Source organism: Grammomys surdaster, unplaced genomic scaffold, assembly GCF_004785775.1.
Source record: "Grammomys surdaster isolate TR1022 unplaced genomic scaffold, NIH_TR_1.0 125187, whole genome shotgun sequence".
Classification (NCBI taxonomy): Eukaryota; Metazoa; Chordata; class Mammalia; order Rodentia; family Muridae; genus Grammomys; species Grammomys surdaster.
In genome coordinates, this window is record NW_021620078.1 from 190,504 (window position 1) to 207,836 (window position 17,333).

At 42.8% G+C, this 17,333-nt stretch overlaps 1 protein-coding gene across 1 annotated transcript in view; it reads left to right on the forward strand.

The window, feature by feature from the left end:
- The window catches only part of Cpe (carboxypeptidase E), a 96,878-nt gene that overhangs the window by 65,116 nt on the left and 14,429 nt on the right, over positions 1-17,333 (forward strand). Inside the window, exons 2-5 of the mRNA XM_028785353.1 lie at positions 6,944-7,140; positions 8,961-9,128; positions 14,650-14,767; positions 16,715-16,897. Of these exons, the coding sequence (XP_028641186.1) occupies positions 6,944-7,140; positions 8,961-9,128; positions 14,650-14,767; positions 16,715-16,897 (666 nt within the window). The remainder of the gene's footprint in view (positions 1-6,943; positions 7,141-8,960; positions 9,129-14,649; positions 14,768-16,714; positions 16,898-17,333) is intronic.

Consider the following 17,333-nt stretch of genomic DNA (forward strand, 5'->3'; position numbering starts at 1 on the left):
CTCCTTCTCTCCCTCCCTTCCTCCCTCTCTCCTACCTTTCTTTTTCTTATAGGAAATATAGCAGATATACTGTTTTTACATTTGTCTTTACAGTTGGCTGTTTCTTTTAAACATTTTTAGATGAAATTTTATTTATCATATATGTGTGTTGAGGATCAAATTTGGATCCTGAGGCTCGACAGCAGGCACCTTTACCAGATGAGATATCTGGCTGGCCCTGTTTGAGTATTTCTTTTAGACTACTGGGCTTCTGAACCTCTGCTTTAAAACCTCCCAGATCATTTTACAGTATAAATTCTTTCTACATTTGAGAGCATTGCTAGTTTACCTACTGTTTCAAACTGTATCTATACATTAAGCCTAGTGGGTGTATTTCTCAGGAGTAAAATATTAACATTTTACTTTTGTGGCAAGAAAATTTTCTTTAAATTGTGTTTCCTGATATATTTATTTTGAGTCATACTAATACATAGATTTAGCAAATTAAGAGTAATAAGGGTAGGCTTAAAATCTTTTGGTGCTCTATGGTTGGGATTTATGAAGTCATTTCTGCCTTTTGTGGATCTTGCCAGGTTTGGTAATATCTACCTGTTTCAATCCAAGTACTGAGGAGGCTGAAAAGCATCGGAGCATCGGCCAGTCTGGGTTACTTAGCAAGACTTAAGAAAATAAAAATGAAAACAAAACTTTGTGGATTCTATTTTTAAAACAGAGATTGTTCTTACCTTGTTATCGTAGTCAAGCTTTCTACCGCTTTGACAAAACACCATGACCAAAAAGCAAGTTGGGGGAGGAAAGGGTTTCTCTTTTGCTTCCAGACCACAATCCATCATTGGAGGAAGTCAGGATAGGAACTCAAGCAAAGGTGGAACCCAGAGGCAGGAGCTGGTGCAGAGGCCATGGAGGGATGCTGCTTACTGGCCTGCTTACTCACGGTTTGCTCAGCCTGCTTTCTTATAGAACCCAGAAAGACCAGCCCAGGGATGGCACCACCAACAATAGTCTGGATCCTCACCCACTGATCACTAATTGAGACAATGCCTTACAGCTGGATCTCATGGGGACATTTCCTCAACGGAGGCTCCTTCCTTTGCTGGCTCCAGCTTGTGTCAAGCTGACACACAAAAGTACACTTGGGTTACTTGTATTAATGAGAATGTCAGTCTTAGCAGGTATCTTAGTTATTCTATACTACAGATGAGAAAAGAAGCTTGATATCTTATAGAGAAGTTATAGAGAACCGTATTAAATAGGGTTCTCTATATATGCTGACTGTCTTTTAATAACCTCTCGATTGAAGACTATTGCCTTGTGAAAAAAACTTCAGTACAGATAGCTTAAAAAGAACTATGTGGTAATTGGTGGGGGACAGAGGACAAGCTTCCTGAGCACCCCCTGTGTAATCTGCCTGCTCCTGTGCTAATGTTCAGTTGCCAACCCTGGAACTTGACATTTATCACCCAAAGATGAAATGAGTTTGCTAGTGAGCGAGGAAATTGTTCTTCGGAGAGTTGTGCTTCATGATGCCCTTTGCCTTCCGGTTGCTAGGAGAGAGATGAGGGAGCCCATGTGGTTGCGTGTGCATCGTCAATGGCATCTACAAGGAGTGACGCACCTGGCAGCTTCAGCCCCGGAGAAGCTGGTGCTTGTTCTTTCCTGAACACACTGTAAATAGGAAGACAAATGCCACCACCTGTCCCTGTGCTCCCCTCAGCCCCCTGAAGACACGCTGGCACTGTGAGAACCATGTATTCCCACTCAGGAAGTCTTCAATTGAGACTCAGTTTTGGTATTAAGGTTCTGAAAGCAGTTTTTTCAGAATCTGTCGCTTAGCCTCTACAACAACAACAAAAATAACAATTAGAGAACTCTTGCCTGGTTTTGTGGTGACCATGGAGATTAAGCTCCTTCTTGGGAAATCAGCTGTTCTCAACCCTGCTGCCTCCACTCCCAAAGAGGAATTTCCACTAGGAAGGGAAGCCATGGAGGCTTCTAAATATTCTCCATCGGATACAGAGTTTCTTTATGATACTTCAAGTTCCCTTCAGTTTTTCACTTACTCCCTTTCACTGTGTAGGGAGATGGGATTTGGATGTTTAACTTACCATGTAAGATTTCCCTGGGTTACTATTTATTAGGGACTTTTCATATTAGAGGTTCCCTGCACAGTATGGTTGACAGGCTTACAGGCTGAAGTAGACACCATTTCATCTCTAATAGAACTTGCAGGCTTAGTGTGGGAGGGGAGCAGAGAGTTGCTTTCTGACATCCACGCGTCTTCCGTATCCCTCACACATCACACACACAGACATGTGCACAACAATAATAATGAAAAGTTATTTCTTAACAAATGGTTCACTCTGGCTTTAGGTGGGGTCTGGCTTGGGGAGGCCTATGAGATTCAGGAGATAGTGTGGTTTAGAATCTTGAAGCAGGGTCATGGTATGGCCAACACCTCCCCCAGCCCCATCATTGCTTCATCCCTGACAGCGTTCAAGCACACAGCTATGTCCTCAAACCTCACGATCCTAGAGTTTAGGAATTTTTTTATTTGCTATTTTATTTGCTTCTGAGTTCCCTGTAGTCTCTTTTGCTAGGGGATTTATATGCAACCCAACATATATTATATTTAATTGTCGTGACTCCATCTCCTATGTCATGTCAGCCTGCTGAAAAGAATTGAGCATTTTGTATTCTGGAGCTTGCATTGTGTAATGGCTCAATTTCTTTCTGAGGTCAGGGATAACTTTCCTTATTTTGTGTTGGCACAATTACCTTGATTTTTTTATTTTGATATATTTGTATGTTCATTATAATGACATATGTTGTCTCATGTTTACTCAAAGAATTTTTTTTATCTACTCATAAGTAAAATAAACATTTTTTGGGGGAGAGTTGCTATGAAAGGAATTTTCTGCACAGGCGAAAACCAGAAACAATAGTGAAATATTTTTGACCAAGATATCAAGAGTCACAAGCAAGTGTGGCATAGGGAATGGTGACACCCCTAGTAGAAACAAAGAGAATGTGCACAACCCCAAAGCATTTGTGCTCAAATGCAAAAGAAACTGCCTGACTGAAGCAGATGGGACAAATTTGGATAAGTGATCATCACTCCTATTATACTGGGTAATTAGTTACAATGAATAAATTAGGTTATGTCTGACAAAGAATCTCACAGTGACAAGATAATGTAGCGGTAATCATAAAACTGGTAGTGTTTCTCTTTTAAAATGGAAACTCAGAGAATTAAAACAATTCAGTTCAGTCATTCTTTCTTCAAGATATGGAGCAAGTTCCCACTTTCCAGTGACGGGAAGCTTCAGATTGTGCTGGGGGTGGGGAACCACGATACCCACCCAGTCAGTTTTCTCAAACAACGTGAGATGGCTTCTCATCTTTATTTGCTTGCACCGTTGTCCCCACTTTCCTCTTTTTCCATCCTCTCTGACCCTACCTCTCTCCTCATTCTCTCATCTCTTTCATCCTCTCCCTCTCTATTCTTGTCTGACCCTCTAATCTGCATTCTCCCAGCTCCTTCTTTTACCTTGATTTCTCCTCTCCTCTCTTCCCTTTTCATCTCTCACCATTCTCTTACCTATTGCAAGGATCCATGATTCACTGAAGAATGATACCCTGGACTCAAACAGTATGTAAACACAGAGTTTATTCTGCAGAGATCCAGCATGCTGGGGTCTTCCATTACCAAGATTGAGAGAGACCACCAATCGAGCTTGTAGGCCTGATCTAAAGCACTTTAGGGAACTCTGGGATAGGTGACCTCTATGTGAATCTGTTGGGTTCATCTCTATGGACATTCCATTACCAGGGTGTGGGGGCTGGAAACTTGCTGGGGAAGGTCTGGGAACTGTTACTGAGGAAGTAGGTGAGGAAGTCTGGAAACTGCTGCTGACCCATTGTTTTTGCTTCAGGCCAGGTGGCTGGGACGTTCCATTACCTGGGCCTGAAGGCAGGAACCTGGAGTTTTTTCTATTAGTCAATGACTTGCCTGGCCTTGCCTGGACTTGTCCAGTTTTTAGGCCTAGTCTCCTTAACTGCCAATTTAAAGTCTGCCATGGAATCATCCTAGCTTTCTCACTGTATTATTTCTCACCTCCTCTATGCAACAGTTTCTCCTCTGCCCCAACCAGATGTTCCACACAGTAAGGGACAGAGTTAAGGACACTCTTTCACAGAAAGAAAAGCAGGTGTGATTTGAGACCAGAAGTGAAGGGAACATTTTTCACCCTTCTCCTCTCCCATGCCCCTTGACCAGTCCCTTGCAGGTAGCTTAGTTACAGGCACTTCCTTAAAGGAAAACAAAGTGAGCTGGATATAAATAACACCACCCCACTTCCCACCTTAATCCTCAGATTAAGATTAGCATAAACTCTGGAGGAGACCGAACAAGGACACCCAAGAGCAGACTTGCATGGTGAGCAGCCACTCCAGTCAGAGGCTTTCAAATCCTAGGCAGAGGATATTTCAGTAATACATTTGAGGGAGGGAGAGAGGGAGGGGGAAGGAGGGATAGATAGATAGATAGATAGATAGATAGATAGATAGATAGATAGATAGATAGATAGAGATAGATAGGACTATGCTGTCTCTTTAAATACTCAGAGGAGCAGTCTCATGATTTTATAAGTGAGAGCATCCTTTCCGCTGAAGAAACTGAGGTAGACAGCCCTTCTGAGGAGCAGAAGGGCAGGACTTGGGAAGACCAACTGTCTGCCACATTCTTCTGGAGCATCAGGACTTCTCCCAGAATGCACCACAGAGGGGAAGAAATGGGCGACTGCATTCCATTTCAGTCTTTCAGCAACACTTTCTCTCCCTGGGCTGTATTTGTGCCATCTTGATAACAGAAACAGTCTCCCTATTACACCGAGTAATTAGTTACAAAGGATAAATTGGATTGTGTCTGACAAAGAATCTCACAGTGACACAATACTGTTAGGAATAATGACAGCAAACTCAGGAGAGTGGCTATTTCCAGGTACAGGTATTTGCAGCCATTATTTCTTATCTTCTCCACAAGGTGCAACCTGTTGTTTTCTCTATTTTTAAGATGGGAAGCAGAGAAAATGAGCTCTGAAATGACTTACAGAAGGTCAGCCAGTGAGAGCTGGTGCAGGGGCTGATCCCACACAGCATGTCTCCTTTTAATCTTTATGGCTCAGGGGGAAAAGAGAGGATAGACTTTTAACTAGTGCAGAAGACTGGGATTTGTGTTCTGGTTTCATGGACTGTCCAGTCAAGATCAGGTGTCTTAAGCAGTGTGGATTTCAGTTATTCCATCTATAAAATAGAGATGGATAGATGCCTGTTTACCCTTAAAATGTCTGCTGAGGATTATGTAAGAAAACAAAGTATAGGATATAACCTACAAGGGCATACAGTGTCTTATCAGTGTTAGGGTGTGAGCCTGGTTGGGCTGCCATAACAAAGACTGTACTCTGTGTAAGAAATGGTATCAGCTCAGGACCCCCAAGGCCAAGTTCTCAGCACAGAGCAGATTTATTTGTCTCAAGGGGACAAAGGGCAGGGGATAAGAGACAAAGACAGGAGATGGAGGATAAAGAAGAAGGGATGAAGAAGAGGAGACAGAGGAGGAGTATTTATCTGATGTAGGACAAAGGACTGCCTCGGGATAGAGAGGAGACCGATGCGGCACATAGGAAAATGCGTGTGAGGATAGGGTGTTTAATTTTAATTGGGCATGTTAATTAGGTGGACCAAAGGGATCTTTTGATTGCTGGACTTCAATACTTTGATAACTGCACCACAGCAGTCAGCCTCAGGAGGAAGAATTGGCAAATAAGGGGATAGACCTTGGTGGCTAGCCTTAAGAATGTAATCTAACAGATTTTAGCAAGGCAGAGGGAATGGGGGAAAAGAGGGCAAGGCAGAGGGGATGGGGAGAAGGGCAAGACCTGCCAGGGTCATGTTTGTGAGCTGGCTAGAGTCCCCTCACTCTGGCTGATGTAAGCAATAGAGGTCATTCCCTCCATGAGTTTTGGAGAAACTTAAGATGGAGGTGGAACAGACGTGGTTTGTGATCAACACTCTCTTCCTGGCACACAGGTAGAGGTAGACACCTCCTTAATGTGTCAGATTTCACAGGGTCTTTCCTCAGTGAAGAGAGAGAATTCATGATCTTCTCTTTCTGTTAGGATAACAGGTCTTATTCAGCAAGAATCTTGGGACTTCAGTGAACCTCAATTACTTTCTTGATGACCCTACTTCCTAATGCAGGAAGGGCCTCAAGCCTTTACACCAGAACTGCGTGTGGACACAATTTTGCAAGAGATAGTCAGCAGGACAGGAGAGAGGACTGGGAGGATGGAGCCATAGAATGTTTGGGGACAGCTCTAACACCCCAGGAGGATTTCTCAGACATTCTGTTTAGAGGGAAAAGAAGCTGCTGTCTAGTCACGATAAATTAATAGATAAATAATATGTATTTTGTGTAGTCACCCTAGTCTCTTTTCTATGGGTGTGATAAAGAGCATAGTCAAAACCAGCTTGGGGAGTGAGGTGCTTTGGTTTATACTTTCTCATTACTGCCCATCATCCATGGAAATCAGGGCAAGAACTCAGGGCAGGGACATGGAGGCAGGGGCTGAAGCAGAGGCCACGCACTCATGGGCCGCTTACTGGCTTGCACTCCACGGCTAGCTCAGACTGTTTTCTTGTACCACGGAGGACCAACTTCCAAGGGGTGACCCAGCCCCCGGTGAGCTGGGCTCTCCCAAATCAACCTTTCATGGAGGAAATGTCCTTTAGATTTGCCTACAGGGCAGTCTCATGGAAGCATTTCTCAATTAAGGCTCCCTCTTCCCAGATACGTCTAGGCTTGTGTCAGCATAGCGTGAGTGTCCTCTGATTCTTTTTGGTGACATAGAAAGTGCCTCTTACTATGCATTTTTTTGTCTTTTAGGTGAACCCGAATTTAAATACATTGGGAACATGCATGGTAATGAGGCGGTTGGACGGGAACTGCTCATCTTCTTGGCTCAGTACCTGTGTAACGAGTACCAGAAAGGGAACGAGACCATTGTCAACCTGATCCACAATACCCGAATTCACATCATGCCGTCCCTGAACCCCGATGGCTTTGAGAAAGCAGCATCTCAGGTGAGCACCCAGCAGGGTGGGTGGCCTGCCTTCTTCATCTTTCTGATATATTAATGTGTGTGTACTTGTCTATCCATGATGCCACAGTAATGCCTAGGGTTTACAGACTGTGAGTGACACATAGTCCAACTTGCTGGTAAGAGAGTTCTTCACCAGAAGGTTTAATGAGAAATTTTGTAAATAAGTTAATACTTTAACAGTGTTTTACTGAACTGCTCAATAAATGACACTTCTTTACTCATAGTTGTGACTAGGCAAATTTGCCTTTAAAGCAGTGGCTCTCAACCTGTAGGTTGTGATTCCCATGGGAATGAGCCACTCTTTCACGGGGGTAGCCTATGACCATCGGAAAGCACAGATCTTTTCATTATGATTCATAGTGGCAGTAAAATATCAGTTGTGAAGTCACAACAAAAATGATTTTATGGTTGAGGGGTCACCACAACACAAGGAATGGCATTAAGGAGTCTCAGCGTCAGGATGACTGAGAATCACTGTTAAGTGATGCCTACTGCTATGCCTGCAGCTGGGTGAATTGGCATCCTAGCGCTCTCTGCTGGACGAAGGAAGAATGACTTTTAATTAGATCACTATTTGACCAAGGTTTAATTGCTTTAATTGCTGGTTTTATGAAAGATCAGCAAAGACACAGTGCCACCTCACCCCCTTCCCCCACACCCCACAAAACCAAAACCAAAACAAACCTCAAATTCCCATGTTTACAATAAAAATAATTGTATACATTGTAAATACCAGACTAAAAATTAATGGCTTTCTTTTCGAGACAGGGTTTCACTCTGTAGCACAGGTGGTTTGGATCTTGCTTTGTAGACCAGGCTGGCCTTGAATTTCCACAGAATGTTCTGCTTCTGCCTCTTGAATGCTGGCATTAAAGGGATGCATGCATGACTATATCTGGTACTAATGGCTTTTACAGAGAAAATACGTGGGCTTACATTTTGATTGGACACAATTATGAACATTATAGTTGTTGCGTGTTCTGTTTCTGGTGTATAATGTAAAATTCTGAAGCATGTTATATAATAATTAAACATTATAAACACATTTACCTTTTCTCAGGCTGATCATTTTATTATAAAGACACTTAGGATCTTTTCTTCAGGATTTTGAAGCAGAACAAATTATTATTTTTTTAAAAGAAACCTGTAAAAGGCATTGAAGTTATTAACACATAAGAGACTCATGTCTAATTCATCTTAAGTTCTTAGTATTATTCACCCATTTGTAGATTTAAAAATCAGACTTCTGTGATTCACAGGGGCAATTTTACATGATTCTAATTGTTGGTGGTGTGATTTTTAAATAGGTCACCTATAATCAATGAGTTTGTACCGACAATTATTGAAATCTGCTAAACACCTCTTATATATAACTATTATTAACTTAAAATATTCGTTAAAACTACTCTTTTTCTTTTTTTACTTTTTCTTTTCTTTTTTTTTTTTTTCGTTTTTTCGAGACAATGCTTCTCTGTGTAGCCCGGGCTGTCCTGGAACTCACTCTGTAGACCAGGCTGGCCTCGAACTCAGAAATCCACCTGTCTCTGCCTCTCAAGTGCTGGGATTAAAGGCATGCGCCACCACCGCCCGGCCAAAGCTACCCTTTTCAAAATGTTTATAACAAATATTTTAAATTGGGCACCTTCATAAGTATGTGGATAAAGCAGTGAGCACAGTAGTATTGGGAGGATATTGTAATAGGCAATCTCAGTAATTAATTTTTGAGGGCAATAGCGGGGATGTTACGTAGATATCGACTGCACTGATGAGCAATGGCGACTTTTCGGTTTTCTCTCTTAGCCCGGCGAGCTGAAGGACTGGTTCGTGGGCCGCAGCAATGCCCAGGGAATAGATCTGAACCGTAACTTCCCAGACCTGGATAGGATCGTGTATGTTAATGAGAAAGAGGGCGGTCCCAACAATCACCTGCTGAAGAATCTGAAGAAAATTGTGGACCAAAATGCGAAGGTAGCATGTGTGTGGCATTCCCAGGGTCTATTCCGTAGCTGGGGAAGTATGTTCCAGAGTCTTCGGTACAGTGAACGACAAAAGAGTGGCATGAATCTTTTTCTTTGTTTGTTTGTTTTTTGTTTTCTGTTTTTGAGACAGGGTTTCTCTCTATAACTTTGACTGTCCTGGAACTCACTCTGTAGTCCAGGCTGGCATCAAACTCAGAGATCTGCCTGCCTCTGTCCTCCTGAGTGCTGGGCTTAAGTGGCATAAATCTTGAGTGAGACTCTTGATTCTCCAGGCCAAGGCTGGAGGGGCTGGAGTCTGGGACTTTGCTTGCCTCTGAGGACTAAGGATAAAGTGTGGAAAGGAAGGGGATGGGGAAGCAGAGAACACAGTTGAGAGTCTTGGCTGGAGGAAGCCCTTCCCCCATCTGACCTCCAAGTTAGCTGTGCAGGACTCCACAGTGTAGATCTTTGTCCTTTTCCCCTAAACCTTCTCCTGTAAAATTCCACATCATCTACTCTCTTAGACACCGTGACCAAGGCAACTCTTATGAGGGACAACATTTAATTGGGGCTGGCTTACAGGTTCAAAGGTTCAGTCCATTATCGACAAAGTGGGAACATGGCAGAGTCCAGGCAGGCATGGTGCAGGAGGAGCTGAGAGTTCTACATCTGTATCTGAAGTCTGCTAGAAGACTGACTTCCAAGGCAGCTAGGGTGAGGTGAGAGTCTTAAAGCCCACATTCACAGTGATACACCCACTCTAAGAAAGCCATACTTACTCCAACAAGGCCACACCTCCAAATAGTGCCACACCCTGGGCCAAGCACAGTCAAACTAGCACACCTACCTTTTCCATTGCTCCTCAAATCTGTCTGTCTTGGAGGAGACACAGCCTCCCAGCGGGTCCTACTTTACGTTTACCTACTTCCCAGGACTCATATCCTTGCCCGGAATGTTCCCGTCAGCTGCTGTATAAGATCCCTGAAGTTCCACATCTCTTATTCCTTCCAGACCTCCGGGGAACTTCTGTTGTTCTGTTTCCCTTGCTCACTGGGTCCCCTTCTCAGGTGATGCCTAGGACTCCAAGCTCAGCTTATCAAGAAACAAATGTTTTCCTTTAGAACAGCTTTTCTTTCCTTCATCCCTATCATCAAGGTCTTTCACTTTCTATCTCTGTCAGCAGTTACCCCTTATTGCCCAAAGACTTGACCTCCTGACCCCATTCGTTTCCATCTCAGTTCCTGGCTTACTTCAGCCCCATTGTCTCCTTTTCCTTCTTGAGTCTTTACTTATTTATTTTGGTCTTTGGAGATAGGGTCTTGCTTCTTAGCCCAGGCTAGCCTTGATTTTGAAATCCTTCTACTTCTATCCCCAAGTGCTGCTGCATCTGCCTTGTGGTGTCCTTTACTTCCAGAATGTTCTTAAGTGGGATTTTGGAAAATAGAATTTCACTATAGCTCCGGGACCCTTTGGATAGCCTGTGGATACTGTGGTTGCTGGCTGACTTATTCCTTAGTTTGCCTCCAGGACATTGGGAGGCGGCTCCAGGACGTGGGGATTCCTGATCTTTGGCTCAAAGTTCTGCAGTAGGATTCTGCATCTAGGATACAGGCTGAGCTTACTGGAGGAGCTAGTTTGAGACATGGGCCGTGCATGGAGGAGTCTCACAGTATCTGGTATTAAGAGACAAACTTCCCTCCTTCTGAGTCATAGATGTCTTTACAGTTTCCTATCCTGAAACTGACTTTCAGGAGAAGGGAGAGCCAGGAAGTGGTGGGGCTGGGCGGAAGAGTGCAGCACAGTGTAATCAGCTGTAAGGGGTAAGACAGAAAGGAGGCCACGAAGGCTGGCTCTGGTGTTTGTCCGCATGACTTCTCTAGCACATGCATTAATATGTCTTTAACTCTAAAAGAGGAAAATATTTCCTGTTGCCCCTCCTAGAAAAACTGTGAGAATCTCTTCTTCGCAGGAGGACTTATTGGCAACTTGGTGCACATGAGATTGTTTCCAGTCAGTATGGAAGTTTCCCTCTCTAGTTAAACCTGACTCATGTGTGCATGATTGCACTATGGTGTCTGTATACATTTGCTTTGGGAAATTCCATTATGAGATGCCAATGGAGCCTGGGGAGATGGCTCACTGGTCAAGAGCACTTGCTGCTCTTACAGAAGACTGAGTTTGGTTCCCACCACCGATGTTGGAAAGATTGCAACCACTGTAATACCAGCTCCATGGGATCTGGTGCCCTCTTCTGGCCTCTGGAGGCACTGCACTCATGTACACAAACCCACAGGTACACATAATTACAAAAAATCCCACCAAATCTTAAAAAGAGAGACATGCTTATGTACTTTTGAGAGATTTCATTAAAAAAAAAAAACTCAACGCCACTTTTGCATTAAACAAAACGTAATTCAACTTTAATTCATTACTTGAGATATGAGTCAGATTTATTTGTTATAGTAAATCTTTCATGGTTTGAATAACAATGGCCCTCACGGACTCATGCATTTGAATACTTGGTCCTCAGTTGGTGAAACTATTTGGGGATTAGGAGGTGTTGAAGGAGGATGTCACTTCCCTGCCCTGCTGATCACCGACTCTAACCCTCTGAAACTGTGAGACGTACGCGAACTGTTTCTTCTCTAAGTTGCCTTGGTGCTGTTGTCAAATCACAACAATAGAGAAGTGACTAACAAAAGATAACTAATAATGCGTGTGTGGCCCCCCTCCTTCACATGTGACATTAAGGATTTAGACTCAGACCACGTGCTTCATCAGTGGTCCTATGTAGTCTTCATTTTCAAGTTCTTATTTCTCAACATAGTATCTTCACCCCTCAAAAGGGCATTGCTTTTCAAGGCTTATTTTGTTTTGTGTGTCAGGAATCATGGTTTAGGATGCAGAGTTCCTTGGATACAGATTCAGGATTTGTGGGGTATGTGCATGACAGATGGGAGCAAAAAAAACTTCCTATCTTACTAGGAAGCTCCATGTTCCAGAGAGAGACACCATTAGGGCATCTCAGACATTAGTAATAAAATTCTTCTCTGGCTTTCCCAGTTTCACTCCTAAGTCATTCTCCTCTGGCCCCAAGCTTCTTAGCCTGGCTACCTCCATGGTTGCCTGAGTTTAGCACGAGAGCCTTGGCCTGAATTGCTTGAAGACAGCAGGGCTTAAAATACATCCGATAATTTATTAGTGTTATGCTTCTCTTTACTGGCTGGAGTTGTGAAGGAATCTGAATAAATATAGCTTCAACATACTTTAAATGCCACAGCTATCTAACTATAGAAGATGTCATTGACTTATGCTTAAAAGTCTTTAAAATGGAAAAGTTTAGAAGTTTTAAAACAATTTATATTTACTTAATTATTTATTTATTTGTGTTTGTGTGTGTGTGTGTGTGTGTGTTGGTTATAAGTGTTCATGGAGGTCAGAGGGCAACCTTTGGGAGCCAGCTCTCTTTTGCCTTGTGGTTCCTTTGGATAAACTCAGATTATCAGGCTTAGCAACAATCCCCGTTGCCCCCGAGCCATCTTGCCAGCACACTTACAGGAGTTTTAAAGTTTTAAAGTCATAAATGGCTGTGTGATTTTCCAGGGTCTTGCTCTTAGGGGTTACCCACAGAATGGATCAGTTAGGTAACTATAGTAATCAGGGACTCCCAGCACTAGTTAGAATCAAGACTGCTCATAGTCAAAGAGAATCCCTTTTTATTTTGTCCAATGGTGGGATTTACTTGATTGGTTTTGAAAACAGTAGCATGCATATTAGTAATATGTACAGATGAAAGAGAGCTAGCAGACAAAAGTTGAGGGCTGCATGTGTGTCCAGGACTATATCTGAGCTTGTTCCAAAACAGGTTTAATTTCAAATGAATATATTGTTACAAATGAAAGATAAGTCAGATATAAATGAGTAGATGTGTTTATGGGTCAAAATTATGAAGTCATTTACATTAAAGCTTGTACGTCTTTATAGTCTACATCTCACATTGATTGGTAGAGAGAATAAAACCAACCAGAGAAATAATAAAAATAGTGCACAGCTCTTTTTGTTTTTGATTGACACGTAACTTTACATTTGTGGGGTTTGAGAGGGTCCATCCATACGTATGTGAAGGTGTAACGATCAATCAGCGTGATCAGCGTTTCCAGCTCCTTAGCCATCCCTTATCTCTTTATACTGAGAAACCTTACAATTTTTCTTATTCTTTTATTGTTTTAAATTTTTGTTTATTTATTTTTGTATGTGTGTGCATGTGTGTGTGTGTGTGTATGTGTGACATGTATGTGGTGTCTACAGAATCCAGAAGAGTGTTAGATTTTCTGAAGCTGGAATGACAGGTGGTTGTGAACTGCCTAATGTGGGTGCTGGGAAGTAAAGCTAGGTTCTCCAGAAGAGCAGTACGTTCTCTTGGTCTCTGAGCCACCTCCCTAGTCTTCTTCTAGGTCTTTATAAACCGTGCTGTGTTGTGGAACACCAGAACTTATTTGTCTGGTATAAACTTCCTTTGCCATCAGTTAACTGTAGCCTCATCTAAATCACACTTTCCCACAAGTATGACCACCCTATGGGGAAATCAGAACACGTTTAGTCCTGAAAGTCCGAGTGATCCCTAGGCCTTGTAGCCTGGGTTTGAATCCTTGCCTGTGTAAAATTGGATGCTACTTAGCGGCACTTGGCCTTTGGACTCTGCTCTATGAAACATCGGCAAGTAACTGCAGATCCAGCGAGGATGCTGCAGTGCTCAGTAGAAACCCTTTGAGCAAGACCTGATCGTAAACAGCACAGAAATACAAAACTACAACCTCAGATGCCACTATGCACTGTGTCCTGGAAAGACGGGGTAGCTCTCATCTCAGGGAAGCCTTCCCTTTTTTTCCAGAGGTGCCTAGATAGAGGTTTGAGGTCGTTCCTTCTTGCTATGAATGGTTCATCCCACAAAAGAATCAAGTTGATTTTTTCTTGTGTTATGAATTTCTTATTGTTTGCTCCCAAGAAAGACCATGAGTCATTGAAGACAGCGTGAATTCCTAAAACGTGTGCTTCTGTTTAAAGCACAAGATGGCCGTTCCAAAGTAAACAGATTTTCTGAGTGAGACTTGATCTATTTTCTTTCATAAAGGCAACGTCTGAAGTAGTTGAAGGGAAATGGAAAGATAGTAAGAAATAATGGGAAATAAAGTCTGCCATGTGTTTGAACTATGTGGAGGAAAAACTTTATTGTTCGATAGGCATTTCTCGATTTGTTCAGAATTATTCTTAAGGCTGTGTGAGCCATGGCAGACAGAGGAAGGGGATCCAATGTGACTTGTATGTTGCTTTCAACCGGGGGGTGGGGAGGGAGGAGATATTTCCTCAAAGTAGAACTTTTAAGGAAATCTAAACGCGACTGAACTATTTTTTCATAACAAATCCTGGCATGTTGAGTATCGTTCCTAAGAATATTTTGTTTGTCTTTTCTGTGACGTCACCAATGGCCATTGTCAGCTTCTGAGTCTTGTGATCTTTACTCTTTGGGACAGCTTGCCCCCGAGACCAAGGCTGTCATTCACTGGATCATGGACATTCCGTTTGTGCTTTCTGCCAATCTGCACGGAGGAGACCTTGTGGCTAACTACCCATATGATGAGACGCGGAGTGGTAGGTAGTGCCCTCTCCTTTAAGTGGCTTGAGTTTCAAGCCAAGGATGATAGCGGGATTTCTGTATTAGTTGCTGCTGTTTGTGTTGTTTCGTGTTTTAGAACAGAATCTTACTCTGCAGTCTGAAATGGCCTTCAGCCTCCCACGCTCTGGGATTGCAGTAGGTGTGTGCCTCTGTGCCTCACTTGTAATGTTCTCTTAGGGAACCGGCACACACAAACGTGCATTTACAAGCATCTCCAGCTATTTCCTGTGGTGCTGGCACAGACAGGCGATCGGCAGAACAGCTTGTAATGCTTCATTTTTAGAGGAAAGCAGGAGCTTGGCTAACTCTTGGAGAAGGGAAGAGGAGGAAAATGGAAGGTCTAGAACAGTGGTTCTCAACCTGTGGGTCGTGACCCTTTTGGAGGTCGCATATCAGCTGTCCTACATATTAGATCATGACATTATGATTCATGCAAGGTTTTTTTTTCTTCTTTTTTTCCTGTCTTTAAAGACAAATGTTTTTCTATGGAGCCTTGGCTATCCTGGAACTCACTGTATAGACCAGGCTGGCCTCGAATTCAGATAGCCATGTGCCTCTGCCTCTCGAGTGCTGGGATTAAAGGCATATGCTACCACCACCACCACCAGGTTCTACACTATGATTCATAGAAGTAGCAAAATTACAGTTATGAAATAGCAATGAAATAATTTTATGACTGGGGGACCCTGAAACATAAGGAACTGTATTAAACAGTCACAACACTAGGAAGGTTGAGAACCACTATAAATTCAGGCCAGTTCTGGTCTCCGGTAAAACAGGTCACAGACAGACATTGGAGGGCTTCATGTACAGTGTGGCCTATAAACAGAGGCAGCCTGTGACTGTTTCACCCTGGCTGTGGGAATTGCATCACATAGCATGGTCGGTCTCACTTTCTGCCCTTGGGTCTCCTCCTGCTACTGTCACGGAGGTGAAGCAGTGCTTCGACTTTTCTCTAATGAGTTTCAGTTACACTTCAGCCAAAGCAAGCTAAAGAGAGAAATTCCCGCTCAGAATCCCCTCTCGGAGAACTCCGAAGGATAAGATCTGTGTAAATAAAGTTTTAGACTCTGAAAACCCAGATTTGAAGAAAGCCAGGTTAGACAGCACTGTTAGATACACTTTGAGATCCTGTGGTTTACTGTTAGCTGGGCAACTTGTCAGCCAGGCATTGTTATGACCCCTAAGTAACATTACAGGGTATCAAAAGAAACGTCCTTTCCTGCTATAATACACGAAGGGAGAGCTTAGAAACAGCTGAGATTTAATGTCAGACAGTCTGTGTGTCAATAGTTCTTAGTGCTTATAAAATTACTAGTGGTACACTTTTCAGAGTACATTTATTTATTCATTTATTTATTTATTTATTTATTTATTTGAGACAAGGTTTCACATAGCCCATGTTGGTCTAGAACTTGGCCTAAAACTCAGATAGCGAAGAATGACCTTGAACTAGATCCTTTTTCCTGATTTCCCAAGTCCCACACATCCTGTGCCTTACCAATGAACATCTTATTAAACTAAATAATTTTAATAATGGAAATATTTCTATCTTGCCAGGTCCAACCTGCTGTGGCCTCACTCGCCATCTATTCTTGTGAGGCTTTCCGTTCATAAGTAGAGTATGCACTCCATCTCCCATCCAAGTTCTAACCAGGCCCGGCCCTACTTAGCCTCTGAGGCAGGGGCTTTCAGGGTAGTACGGTCCTAAGTCATTCTGCCTAATCTTTATATTTTAGTGTTAGGGATGAAAGTTATGCAACCTAAAAACTAAGCCTGTTTGTTTGATACTTTAACTTTCATCTTCCTTGGAAACTTTCACAGTTACGTCATCGGGGCTTAACCGTGAATGACTCTTCAGCAAGCAAGTGATGCTTTTAGGTTGCGGTCCATTTCTCCCATCTTGTGAATTCATTTTCTAGGCACTGCTCACGAATATAGTTCCTGCCCTGATGACGCAATTTTCCAAAGCTTGGCTCGTGCATACTCTTCTTTCAACCCAGTCATGTCTGACCCCAATCGTCCTCCCTGTCGCAAAAATGATGATGACAGTAGCTTTGTAGACGGAACGACCAATGGTGGCGCATGGTACAGCGTCCCTGGTGGTGAGTGTCCCCTTTGCTCTCTGATTCTGTGAACTTGGCATCTTTTATTTACCACGTAGACTCAGAAAATGATTGCTGTCTATAGAATTTTCACTCTTCCTCAGTTATTAAAAAAAAATATGTAGAAGGAACTTTCAGCTGTTTCAACAAAGTGATTGTTACCTATTATTTTGTTTTCACTGATTGAAAAACGGAGGCGCTACTATCTGAAGGAGTACACTTGGAAAATAGAAGCTGAATATTGGTAACTAGACACTTTTCTAGTTCAGTAAGAGAGCATCCTTATATTAGGCGAGCATTTTGGAGGCTATGCAGCAGGGTTCAACAGACCTTGTAGGGTGATTTGAATGAGAATGGCCTTCATAAGCTCATATATTTGAATGCTTGCCTCCCAGTCCATGGAACTCTCAGGGACACCTTCCTCCTCAGATGAGGC